Source organism: Spea bombifrons, chromosome 3, assembly GCF_027358695.1.
Source record: "Spea bombifrons isolate aSpeBom1 chromosome 3, aSpeBom1.2.pri, whole genome shotgun sequence".
NCBI classification, from domain to species: Eukaryota; Metazoa; Chordata; class Amphibia; order Anura; family Pelobatidae; genus Spea; species Spea bombifrons.
This window is the reverse complement of record NC_071089.1, coordinates 121,848,681-121,861,753: the sequence shown is the minus strand read 5'-3', so window position 1 is coordinate 121,861,753 and position 13,073 is coordinate 121,848,681. Positions and strand designations below refer to the sequence as shown.

At 50.6% G+C, this 13,073-nt stretch overlaps 1 protein-coding gene and 1 non-coding gene across 3 annotated transcripts; one reads left to right on the top strand and one right to left on the bottom strand.

The window, feature by feature from the left end:
• Nucleotides 1–185: 185 nt before the first annotated feature.
• HADHA (hydroxyacyl-CoA dehydrogenase trifunctional multienzyme complex subunit alpha) lies at nucleotides 186–11,803 on the top strand. 2 transcript variants are annotated; one of them, XM_053461302.1, is made up of 20 exons: nucleotides 186–294; nucleotides 4,417–4,461; nucleotides 4,673–4,743; nucleotides 4,948–5,081; nucleotides 5,239–5,377; nucleotides 5,483–5,602; nucleotides 6,538–6,640; nucleotides 6,977–7,099; nucleotides 7,363–7,481; nucleotides 7,570–7,626; nucleotides 7,720–7,829; nucleotides 8,141–8,275; nucleotides 8,351–8,522; nucleotides 8,624–8,710; nucleotides 8,867–9,007; nucleotides 9,394–9,462; nucleotides 10,265–10,460; nucleotides 10,568–10,682; nucleotides 10,944–11,089; nucleotides 11,245–11,803. In XM_053461302.1, exons 1-20 carry the CDS (start codon nucleotides 237–239, stop codon nucleotides 11,388–11,390), a joined length of 2,286 nt encoding a protein of 761 aa, XP_053317277.1. In that variant the 5' UTR covers nucleotides 186–236; the 3' UTR covers nucleotides 11,391–11,803. The 2 variants fall into 2 exon arrangements, with proteins under 2 accessions (XP_053317277.1, XP_053317278.1); XM_053461303.1 differs by having other exon boundaries at nucleotides 193–294; nucleotides 4,420–4,461.
• A 384-nt stretch (nucleotides 11,804–12,187) lies between these two features.
• On the bottom strand, nucleotides 12,188–12,260 carry TRNAV-CAC (transfer RNA valine (anticodon CAC)). The gene has a single exon. It is a non-coding gene; the product is annotated as a tRNA-Val (tRNA).
• Between the last annotated feature and the right edge of the window lie 813 nt (nucleotides 12,261–13,073).

The window sequence follows — 13,073 nt, the reverse complement described above, 5'->3', positions numbered from 1 at the left end:
CCACCGGGGCTGCCCTCCATCTGCCTGATCGTTTTCGAGCTCTCGTTACCGGGTATTCCGGGGTCTGCGGGGTGTCTTCGGGGCATTTCATGGGGTTACCTGTATCAAACTCCTTCCTCCGCCGTATAGCTCCTGGTTGGGGATTAATCTCCCGACAGGCCAGAAAGGCACCTCACGGGGCAGCCCCATCCCTCAGAAAAGCCCCAGCACGGCCTGTCAGTGTCACACCGGGCAAGATGGCAGCAACGAGGATCATCGGGGTTCTGGCGCGCCTGGGCGGATGCCCCACGGCAGGTAACCCGGGACGGCAGCTAAGTTTACCTCGGGTTTATGATAATGTCCCGGGCAGCAGGAAGGAGATGGGGCGGGTGGGTGCGGAGAACGGGGCAACTAGTCGGGTACACGGGGGTCATGAGCCGGTTTCGGTAATAACCCGGGCTGTGTATTTGAGCTGTAACTGCCTCCTGAGCCTGGGGGTTATTTACCAAACACAGGGCTTAACAGTCGTGACCTGCCCTTCACACCCTCTCCTTGGGGTCAAGGAGAGTTGTGTAGTTGGGTGGAGGAGTCGGGCCCCCCTGTATAATGTATGGTTGGGTCGGGGAGCCGGGCCCCACCTGTATAATGTATGGTTGGGTCGGGGAGCCGGGCCCCCCCTGTATAATGTATGGTTGGGTCGGGGAGCCGGGCCCCACCTGTATAATGTATGGTTGGGTCGGGGAGCCGGGCCCCACCTGTATAATGTATGGTTGGGTCGGGGAGCCGGGCCCCACCTGTATAATGTATGGTTGGGTCGGGGAGCCGGGCCCCACCTTTATAATGTATGGTTGGGTCGGGGAGCCGGGCCCCACCTGTATAATGTATGGTTGGGTCGGGGAGCCAGGCCCCACCTGTATAATGTATGGTTGGGTCGGGGAGCCGGGGCCCCCCTGTATAATGTTGGGTTGGGGAGCGGAGCCAGGGCCCCCCTGTATAATGTATGGTTGGGTTGGGTCGGGGAGCCGGGGCCCCCCCTGTATAATGTATAGTTGGGTCGGGGAGCCGGGCCCCCCCTTGTATAATGTATAGTTGGGTCGGGGAGCCGGGCCCCCCCTTGTATAATGTATAGTTGGGTCGGGGAGCCGGGCCCCCCCTGTATAATGTATAGTTGGGTCGGGGAGCCGGGGCCCCCCCTGTATAATGTATAGTTGGGTCGGGGAGCCGGGCCCCCCCTTGTATAATGTATAGTTGGGTCGGGGAGCCGGGCCCCCCCTTGTATAATGTATAGTTGGGTCGGGGAGCCGGGCCCCCCCTTGTATAATGTATAGTTGGGTCGGGGAGCCGGGCCCCCCCTTGTATAATGTATAGTTGGGTCGGGGAGCGTATAATGTATGGTTGGGTCGGGGAGCGTATAATGTATGGTTGGGTCGGGAAGCGGGCCCCCCTGTATAATGTATGGTTGGGTCGGGGAGCGGGCCCCCCTGTATAATGTATGGTTGGGTCGGGGAGCGGGCCCCCCTGTATAATGTATGGTTGGGTCGGGGAGCGGGCCCCCCTGTATAATGTATGGTTGGGTCGGGGAGCGGGCCCCCCTGTATAATGTATGGTTGGGTCGGGGAGCGGGCCCCCCTGTATAATGTATGGTTGGGTCGGGGAGCGGGCCCCCCTGTATAATGTATGGTTGGGTCGGGGAGCGGGCCCCCCTGTATAATGTATGGTTGGGTCGGGGAGCGGGCCCCCCCTGTATAATGTATGGTTGGGTCGGGGAGCGGGCCCCCCCTGTATAATGTATGGTTGGGTCGGGGAGCGGGCCCCCCCCTGTATAATGTATGGTTGGGTCGGGGAGCGGGCCCCCCCCTGTATAATGTATGGTCGGGGAGCTGGGGCCCCCCCTGTATAATGTATGGTCGGGGAGCTGGGGCCCCCCCTGTATAATGTGTAGTCGGGGAGCCGGGGCCCCCCTGTATAATGCTATACGCCCTTATAGTTAAAGGGTTACTGCGGCCATTGAATGCACTTTAATGTATATAAGTTGCTGTTCAGCCCCGTGGCATGCGCAGAAAGCGCTCCTTTGCTTTCAGGCGGCCTCCTTTCCTGCCTCTGATTGGCTGCGTGTTATTGTTAAAGCCCTGGCAGGGGTCGGGGTGACCCGCAGGGCCCTGTAACATGCTTTGTCTCTGAATGCACCGGGTTGAGTCCGTGACCTTCAGCGGGACAGGAACGCGGGGGGGGGTTCATGAGCTATTAATACCGCAAGCACGCGACGGGGCTTCACATGTTCCGTGTTACCGTCCTCAGATGACCTGCTGTGTGATATTGCACATGTTCTGGGTTCGAAGTGGTCCTGAAAGCTTGCACTCTAGTGCCGTCGGCTGAATTCATCCTTCGTGTCCTAAAGAACCAGAGGCCGTAATCAAAAACTGTGCTCTGTATATATCTATATAATCTATATACTAATCATCTATATCATCTATATACTAATCTATATACTAATCATCTATATCATCTATATACTAATCATCTATATCATGATCATCTATATACTAATCATCTATATCATCTATATACTGATCTATATACTAATCATCTATATCATCTATATACTAATCATCTATATACTAATCATCTATATCATGATCATCTATATACTAATCATCTATATCATCTATATACTGATCATCTATATCATCTATATACTGATCATCTATATCATCTATATACTGATCATCTATATCATCTATATACTGATCATCTATATACTGATCATCTATATACTAATCATCTATATCATCTATATACTAATCATCTATATCATGATCATCTATATACTAATCATCTATATACTGATCATCTATATCATCTATATACTGATCATCTATATCATCTATATACTGATCATCTATATCATCTATATACTGATCATCTATATCATCTATATACTGATCATCTATATACTGATCATCTATATACTAATCATCTATATCATCTATATACTAATCATCTATATCATGATCATCTATATACTAATCATCTATATACTGATCATCTATATCATCTATATACTGATCATCTATATCATCTATATACTGATCATCTATATACTGATCATCTATATCATCTATATACTAATCATCTATATCATCTACATATCATCATCCATATCTACATATTGGTAGATAAGTGTCCGCCTCTTCTGTTGCCATAGAAACTCGGGTATTGGCGATGGCGAGCGCTTCGGTTTCGGTCTGGATTGGATCCCCTCCTATGGCCAGGATTCTATCAGACGCCCGATATCTCTCTACTGATTGGATGATTGTTGTTGTTTATTGATGTATATATCGTCATCATATTCCGTAGCGCTGTACAATGTGTTATTTATTGGTTTATATAGCGCCATCATATTCCATAGCGCTGTACAATGTGTTATTTATTGGTTTATATAGCGCCATCATATTCCATAGCGCTGTACAATGTGTTATTTATTGGTTTATATAGTGCCATCATGGGTGGACAGGACATAAGTGGTGTGTAACATAACAATTTGACTTACAGAGACAACGGGTGAGGGCCCTGTGTACAGGAGCTTACACTCTAAAGACAGGGTGTATTGCGCAATAGGTAAAAGGTATAATCGGCACCGTTGCCATAAATCCTGTTTCTCTGTGACGCGGCTGGCTTGTGCCCCGCGTGTCGCTCATGTATGTAGGACAAAGGTTGCCGTGTAGATGGAATGATAAGATGTAGGTTAAAGGTCTGCCGGCTCACGCTTGGCGGGGGGGGTAGCCGTGTTTATGTAACGGGGGGGGTATGTATATGTAGTATGTGTGGTATTTGTACGCCGGCATTTCAGTTATGCGTGTAAACTGTCTACGTGAGACATCCAAACCCGGAGTGTCTGAATAGTGAGCGCTACGCATCGGAGCAGTCTAATGCTCAGCTGGCAGCGTGGGAATGTGTATGGGCTATACTGCAGCCGGGGGGGGGCTGGCATTGTGCTCCGTGAACCCCTGTGTGTTAGGGCGGTGTGAATGTAAGTCTGCGTGTGGCTGAGGGTGCTAGGAGTCTGTGTTTTATGTTGGTGTGAATCGCAGCTGACAGTATGGTCAGTGGCTCGTGTGGCAAACGTGGGCAGTATGAGTAGGTGCTAATTGGGTTGCGAGTGTGGCTGGCTGAGAGTGGTGAGTGTGGTTGGCTAAGCGTGTGTCTTTGGGTCACGCTAAAGAAATGGTCCTCTGTTTTGGGGAAAAAAAAACCCTGTGAAGACTACTGGCTGTCCAGCTCTTCGTAATATTACGTGTTGTTATGACGTATACATAGGCTGGTAAGTCTGGGGCCCGCCGGACGGCCCTGAGCCTCTCATTCTGCCCTCCGCACCGTGTTACTGCGACCGGATACATGCGTTTATTTAACCCCTAACCGTCTGTTATCTCCATCCAGCAGGCTTCACATGCAGACCCCTGTCCATGTCTTCCGCTGTACTCAGTAAGTAGCGTGGTGCCCGGCCCTCGCGCTCTCCCCCGGCCCTCGCGCTCTCCCCCGGCCCTCGCGCTCTCCCCCGGCCCTCGCGCTCTCCCCCGGCCCTCGCGCTCTCCCCCGGCCCTCGCGCTCTCCCCCGGCCCTCGCGCTCTCCCCCGGCCCTCGCGCTCTCTAACCCCCCCCCGTGTAACGCTGTCATTCCATATTCTCTTGGCAGCGAGGACACACGTCAGCTACGAGCTGAAGAACGATGTGGCCGTCGTCCGCTTTAACACCCCCAACTCAAAGGTAAGCGAGGGGGCGCACGCTGTGTTACTGTATGCGATATATAATGCGTACTCCGATACGGAGGCTGTCTAACCCCTCATACCTTAGGTTAAAGGATGATATATATGTGTAATATGATATTACATATATGATGTGTGTAATGCGTTGTGTGTAATACGATATATGTAATATGATATATGTAATATGTGTGTTATGACGTTGCAGGTGAACACTCTGTCCAAACAGCTGCAGTCAGAGTTCGGGGAAATAATGAATGAAATCTGGGCCAATGATGCCGTAAAGAGCGCCGTCCTGATATCCTCCAAACCGGGCTGCTTCATCGCCGGGGCCGACATCAAGTGAGTGTTAGAAACGTGCCGGCGCTCGCTCAACCTGCTGTACCGGCCGCTCGCTGACTACCACGCGAGTGTCAGCCGCCGTTCCCCGCCGTTTATAAACCGCACTCGCCCCGTGGAATGGCGTCCCAGTCACCCGCTCGCTCTGCTCTCTTCCCAGCATGATCGAGTCCTGCGCCACGGCTCAGGAGGTCACCCAGCTGTCTCAGGAAGGCCAGAAGATGTTTGCCAAGCTGGAGACGTCTCCGAAACCCATTGTGGCCGCGATTAACGGCTCCTGCCTGGGCGGGGGGCTGGAGGTAACCCCAACACCCTGACTCTGTGCTTACCCGCTCCGCTCGGGGGGGTCCTAACCGAAGCCTTCCGCGCGGTGCCGGCCGTGACTGTGCGCTGTCTGATTTCAGGTGGCCATCGCTTGCCAGTACAGAGTGGCCACAAAGGACAAGAAGACTGTTCTGGGCACTCCTGAGGTCTTACTCGGGCTCCTGCCAGGCGCCGGAGGGACTCAGAGACTCCCCAAAATGGTGAGTGAGCTCTGGCGGCTTCCATAAATGTCTTCCTCGTGTGATCGTGGGCATGCGCGCCCTGGGTGCATATCCGCAGGAGCACATGTTATACACATTGTTATACACGTGAAGGGTATATAGCTTGCTGCGTCCCTTTCGCATGTGGGGGTTATTTAACGGTCTTGGGCAGCTGTCCCTTCTCTAATACCCCCGCTGTCTGGGGGTTACGAAGCCCCTTCATGGCATCGTTTTCAGAATGGCCTAGTGCTTCCCTGTTTTATGGCGTTCTGGTGACCTTCTACGCAGAGGTCATGCTGGGGTTGCCCTTTGGCGCTGTGTGGGGGGTGCCGGTGGGGGATATACTTGCGTTTCGGCCCTCTCGTGTAACCCTGCTCTGTGTGTAGTTGGGGGGGGTGCCGGTGGGGGATATGCTTGCGTTTCGGCCGTCTCGTGTAACCCTGCTCTGTGTGTAGGTGGGGTGGCGGTGGGGTTGGCCGGTGGGGGATATACTTGCGTTTCTGCCCTCTCGTGTAACCCTGCTCTGTGTGTAGGTGGGGTTGGCCGGTGGGGGATATGCTCTGTGTGTAGGTGGGGGGGGGGCGGTGGGGGATATACTTGCGTTTCGGCCCTCTCGTGTAACCCTGCTCTGTGTGTAGGTGGGGTTGGCCGGTGGGGGATATGCTCTGTGTGTAGGTGGGGGGGTGCCGGTGTGGGATATGCTTGCGTTTCGTCCCTCTCGTGTAACCCTGCTCTGTGTGTAGGTGGGGTTGGCCGGTGGGGGATATGCTCTGTGTGTAGGTGGGGTGGGGGATATGCTTGCGTTTCGTCCCTCTCGTGTAACCCTGCTCTGTGTGTAGGTGGGGTTGGCCGGTGGGGGATATGCTCTGTGTGTAGGTGGGGTGGGGGATATGCTTGCGTTTCGTCCCTCTCGTGTAACCCTGCTCTGTGTGTAGGTGGGGATCCCGGCTGCTTTCGACATGATGCTCACCGGAAGAAACATCCGTGCGGACCGAGCCAAGAGGATGGGGCTGGTGGACCAGCTTGTGGACCCTCTGGGTGAGTCTGCGCTGTCCGCAGGATAACGGGAGTATGCGGGGGGCACAGCAGGGTACCTGTCTATTATCCGGGCACCACCTCTTATTAAAGTAAATAGTATTCATAACGCTTTATTTTTTCTCCGCTTTCTTGGGAAAAGTAATATTACAACCAAATAATTTATTCGTATTCGCTACTTCAAGCAGCCAATCCGTGACAAGAAAGTGAAATCGTATGAATAGGATTTTTATTGGGTTACTGTAGAGATTCTATACCTGATGCTGGGAGCCCCCCTCTAATAGGCGCAACTGATAATAAAAGGTTTTAATGTGGGTCTTCTCTTCTTATCCATGCCAGGCCCGGGGCTGAAGAGTCCGGAGGAGGGAACCATTCAGTACCTGGAAGAAGTGGCTGTGGATTTCGCCCGAGGAATCGCCAACAAGAAGATCTCATTAAAGAAAGACAAGGGGCTGATCCAGAGTAAGAGCCTGCGGATACCGCCGCCGGGTCTAAACACGTTAACGCGCGGGATCCGTGTGACGGGGGGGGGGCTTCCGTGTGACGCGTGGGCTGTTTGCGTGAACGTTTATCGCTCGCCTCACGTTCACCTGACATTAAAGAGAAGGTGAAGCCACCCCTGCGGCGGGGAGATATGCGGCGCTCTTGCTCCGTGGGGGGGGGTGGGCATCCCGTGGCGGGGTAGGTACGCTCACAGGTTACAATGCTTTCCTCCTGTCTTCCAGAGATCACAGACTATGTCATGTCCGTGGCGTTCGTGAGGCAGCAGATCTATAAAACTGTGGAAAACAAGGTGAAGAAACAGACAAAGGGGCTCTACCCAGCCCCCCTCAAAATTATCGAGGTACGTTCACACCAACCAAAACCCCCACCCCACCGGGCCGCCTCTCTCCGGTGCCCGCGGCCAGTTTCATGCCGCTCTTTTATTCCAGGTTGTGAAGACCGGTTTGGAGCAGGGACAGGAAGCTGGGTATCTCGCAGAGTCTCAGGTCAGTTTCTCCATGCTTCGTTCTTCCCGTTGCAGCTTCTACTTCAGCGTCTGCGTTCCGTGACTTTATAACCCCTTCTTGGCTCTTCTGCAGAAATTCGGTGACCTGGCGATGACCAGCGAGTCCCGCGCACTGATTGGCTTGTACCACGGACAGGTCCTGTGCAAGAAAAACAAATTCGGAGCCCCTCAGAAAGAAGTGCAGTAAGTCGCCGTTAGAAAGCCCCTCGGAGATCAGGTCGCTGTGTGTGACTGTTTTATGCCGCGTGTTTCCATTTCCCTCAAATAGAAGCTGAGCGTCGTGTATGTTGGGGACTCTGTGATGCCGCGTCAGGGCACGGGGGGGGCTCTGTGATGCCGCGTCGGGGGGGGCGCACTGTGATGCCGCGTCAGGGCATGGCAGGTGGTATTGGTATTCATCTTAGGTCACGCTGTATCCGTCGTCGATTTTTCTTCCTGTCCGTGTATTTTAGGACACGTATGTATATGACATGAATGCGTGTATGTTCCTGCAGGAAGCTGGCCGTCCTGGGGGCCGGGCTCATGGGCGCGGGTATAGCCCAGGTCTCTGTGGATAAAGGTCTAAAGACTATTCTGAAGGACACGACCGTGGAAGGTCTGGGCAGAGGACAGCAGCAGGTCTTCAAAGGGTAAGGATGAGTGCGAGGGCCGCGTGTCAGCCTTTCAGTACCTCTCGTAAATCCCGTAACACCTCCGCTCCGCAGCCTGAACGATAAGGTGAGGAAGAAGAACCTGACGGCCTTCGAGCGAGACAGCCTGATGAGTAACCTGACCGGCCAGCTGGATTATAGAGGCTTCGACGAGGCCGACATGGTGATCGAGGCGGTGTTTGAAGATATCCGAATTAAACACAAAGTGCTGCAGGAGGTGGAAGCCGTGAGTATCGCGGGCAGTCGGTCGGGAGGTCTCTCGGGATCGGGAGCTGCTGCTGTGTCACGTGTGGTTTTAACCCCCGATGGCGTTCCCTTCTCCTGCAGGTTGTTCCCCCGCACTGTATCTTCGCCAGTAATACGTCCGCGCTTCCCATCTCTCAAATAGCTGCCGCCAGTAAGAGGCCTGAGAAGGTGAGACCCCCGAGCTGTGGCCGCCGCCGGTCCTCGGATTATTTTACCCCCTGTCATCTGGAAGTACTTCTGTTAAATGTCTAGTTAAAGGGAGAGTGTCTGGGCTGTGTGCTTTCCGATACAGACGGGTGTCCCACGTGCTCCTCTCTTCACCAGGTTATCGGAATGCATTATTTCTCCCCGGTGGACAAGATGCAGCTTCTGGAGATCATCACAACAGACAAAACATCCAAAGACACCACGGCCTCCGCTGTGTCTGTTGGCCTCAAGCAGGGAAAAGTTATTATCGTGGTTCAGGTGCGTGAGCTTTGACTCGTGGAACTGTAGAATTTGCTGGCAGATCGGCCCCATCCGGCCCCCGTCTATTCTCCCATTTCTACTGCTCAAACCTTAACCAGTCATTGGTCTCGTCTTAGATTCAGGAGCCGTATGTCTATCCCATGCATGTTTAATACTCTCACTGTATTAGCCTCTACCACCTCTGCTGGGAGGCTGTTCTACACCTTCTCAGTAAAACTCCTTGCCTTACATCTATTAAAACGGATTTCGTGTGGCCGTGATGAAAGCAGCGGACTCTTTCAAAGCGGATGTGTATGCACCGTAACGGGATTCCGGGTCTTGTTTTGGGCGATCGACGGGGAGATGCCGCTGATCTGACGGCTCTGCGTTTTGTGTGATTTCAGGACGGACCCGGGTTCTACACGACGAGGTGCCTCGGCCCCATGATGGCGGAGGTGGTGCGTGTCCTGCAGGTAAGCGTTGCGATGCTCTGTGTGTAATGAGGTATAATGTGTGTTTGCAGATTTTGTAAGCGCAGCCTCGTTTCCTGTGACGTGATATCTGCTGTTAAAGCCAGGGGGGTTTGTGTGCTTTGTGCTGGTTGTGTTGGGCCAGCTCGTTCTATACGGCGTTACCGGTGATGTTACAGCGACCGGTGCTAGATATTACCGGCACGCGGAGGAGGAGAGCTGCTCGTACCGGGCTGAGGGGGGGATGAGTCTCTGGTTGCAGGAAAGGAGAGCGCGAGGTGGTTCATGGATGGGCAGAAGGGGGGGGGATAACGGCGTATCGGTTATAAAGCACAGACGGGCCGGTAAAAGGCTTTATAAGAGTAATCTGCATCTTATCGCTAATTCGATTTCCGAGTTTTCAGAATTCTGATGCCTTCTGTGAGGTTCACGCTGCCTTCTCCCAAAGCGTTTTCACTCAAAATGCACCAGAAAATAATCATTTGGGAAACGTGGTTTTGCAGGAAACATTTTTTCTTTGATTAATGCAGAATTGCTGTTACTACTAACAAAATAAGGAAATTCCTGTTTTCCCACAAGCTGTTTTTTATTCATATCAAAAATTGACGTCGCTGCAGTAAAATTTGATTAACAGACGTTTGTCACTATATGTGAACGTGCGTGTCTATTGAGATATATTATATATATATATATATATATATATATATATATATATATATATATATATATATATATATATATATATATATATATATATATATATATATATAATATTTATTTATTTATTTTGGGGGGGGGTTTTTAGGAAGGGGTTGACCCCAAGAAGCTGGATGCCCTCTCTACCGGCTTTGGTTTTCCGGTTGGAGCCTCAACGTTGGCGGATGAAGTCGGCATCGATGTTGCGGCTCATGTTGCGGAGGACCTTGGCAAAGCTTTCGGGGAACGATTTGGTGGCGGAAACATTGAGCTGTTGAAAGCCATGGTAGCCAAAGGGTTTTTGGGTGAGTGAGAGGCTGGGAATTAAATTAGAATACCCGTTATTGTGATTCATTCGTTAGCTGTCCTGGCAGATGTTCTCTGCTCATAGAAACAATGTCTTTCTCAATAGGCCGTAAATCAGGGAAAGGTTTTTATATTTACCAAGAGGGAGTGAAGAACCGAGCAAAGAACTCTGGGACTGAGGAGATCTTGGAGAAGTTCAAGCTGCAAGCAAGGCCTGAGGTGTAGGTGACCCCCTTTTTTACTGGACTGTCGGATGCCTAGGGTTCTACACCCTGCTCTTCTGGAGAAGAGTACTAATAAAGTATTGTGCGCCTTCCCGTTTTCTACGCTGGTCTGATCCAACAGATGCTCAGCATAAACCCTACGTGGATGCAGTTCCTATCCATATGTCGATGCCCATAGCTGAAGTTTCTGCATAGAAGTGTCGTAAATATTGTTGCTATGTACCCGGTTTAACTTTTTTTCCCTAATTTTTTTGGTAGCTCGTCCGATGAAGACATCCAGATGCGTCTAGTCACGAGATTTGTGAACGAGGCCGTGATGTGCTTGCAGGAAGGCATTCTGAGCAATCCTATAGAAGGAGACATCGGGGCTGTCTTCGGCCTGGGATTTCCACCCTGCCTTGGAGGTATTTGTTACAATGTAACATGTCGCATGTTGTGATTATTTTCGTGTCGCTAGTCTCACATTCGGACACACACACTCTCCGCTGTGTAATATGGGACCGTCGATCCTGGCTAAGACTTTTTGGATTAAAATGAGTTTAACATTCCTTTTTATTAGGTCCGTTCAGGTACGCTGATGCCTATGGGGCTGGGCGCCTAGTGGACAGAATGAGGAAGTATGAGAGTGTGTACGGCAGCCAGTTCACTCCGTGCCAGCTGCTTATTGACCATGCCAAGGACCCCAGCAAGAAGTTCCACCATTAGACATGTGTCCGATGTGGGCATGCTACCACGGATGAGGAGGCGCGACCATCCCTGGCCATCGTGTGATGTCTGCCGTCCAATTACACAGGACAGTACGCTCTTCTAACCTCGCTAATGAGCCGGATGTGCCTTACCTGTTCCCCGACCCAAGCACTGGGTCCCAGCACTATTGAAGCTTTTGTTTAAAGTTTTAGTGTTTCATTTTTGCACTTACTGCTGCCGATGAGAAGGCATTTAAACTGTGGTTTCTGATCCGGGTGAGTTGTTCTGGTGCAGTGCATCCATTCCATTGCAATGTGGACAGTACCAATAAAACAACTAAATATATTGTCATGGATTGCGCCTTTATGCTTCTTCACTTTCAGAATGAAAAAAATTAGCATTTTCCAATTAATGAAAGTTTAGAACAAGAATGCTGGATTCTATTGTCTCATGCTTATTCTTAATTGGACAAAAAATAAATCAATAACAATAATATTAATATAAATATATATAACTGCAATCACACTCCTATCATTAGTGGATCTTCTTGGAAGAATGTGTATTCAAAGTAGGAGGCCATTTAAAGCATGAATAAGGACGAGAACCCAAAACAAAGTACTGCATCTGTCTCGTTTCATAGCGGGGATTTTGCATGTGAGGCAAACGTGATAACCACTACACTACAGAAACCTGATAAGTCTTATGTGTTGTAGCCTCTCTGACGGTACCCTTTATGTGAAAACACAATGATGGAAAAACTCGGTGTGTGACGACTGCGTGAAAATGTGGTTTTAAATAAGTAGCAAAAAGAAAGCTGTTTCTGCCCGGTTTCGAACCGGGGACCTTTTGCGTGTGAGGCGAACGTGATAACCACTACACTACAGAAACCAAGCTGTGTGATCCTTGCTGAAAACTGTGGCTGTAGCTGAAGCAGGAAAACTTCACCGGTGACGGGACTAAGAATGTTGGGGTCAGCAAAACGCTGAGACACGTCACAGTTCACATGATTTACACCCCTGTGACGTAGTTAACAACTTACAACCATGCACCAGGTCTTCAGCGCTAACCAGAATTTTCCTCCGTTTCCAGGGATCTTGCTAAGGACCTAAAACAGTCTTAGATTTTCCTATGTTCCTGATTAGTGGCTATTATTAACATGGAACATGTGACATCAGGTCTTTGTGACATGATTGGATCCTCTCCTAAAGAAGTATGTGTGTATAAATAGCATAGCGATAGAAGCATGGACGGCATGTTCAGCGGGTCTGGGATTCTCGGCGCGCATGCTTCAACCTGTCCTCTCCTCTGCTAGCTAGGGAACGTTTAAAAGTCGAGCCGTCTCTTGCAGTCTTATTGGTTGCTGACCTCGATTGTTACAACACTTATTTTTTCCTCCTCTGTTTGTGACATCATACATACATAAGCTGCCCGTTTCGGACGTAGAAAGGTACACGGACTGTGAAGAAAGTGACAGAAATCGTAAAGCCTAAGTCACGCTTCACTATTAAATGGTTACTGCTTTTTATGATCACAATAATCTTTGAGATGTAATTATTATCTGCCGTCTGATGTTTTGGAAGATGTTCTCCTTGGGCTGTGACGGCTTATAATTATTCCTTTCAAAGCAGTTACTGCTCAGGCTTTGAGTATCTCCATAACAGAGTCTTTACCCACCTACCCCCATATTATCCCTCCCCGTTC

Excerpts from the sequence above, each read along its gene's own strand:
- HADHA (XM_053461302.1), top strand. The coding sequence starts at position 237 with ATGGCAGCAACGAGGATCATCGGGGTTCTGGCGCGCCTGGGCGGATGC. Across the intron at positions 4,462-4,672 it reads CATGTCTTCCGCTGTACTCA|CGAGGACACACGTCAGCTAC; the intron begins GTAAGTAGCGTG and ends TTCTCTTGGCAG. Across the intron at positions 10,683-10,943 it reads CTGCAAGCAAGGCCTGAGGT|CTCGTCCGATGAAGACATCC; the intron begins GTAGGTGACCCC and ends TTTTTTTGGTAG.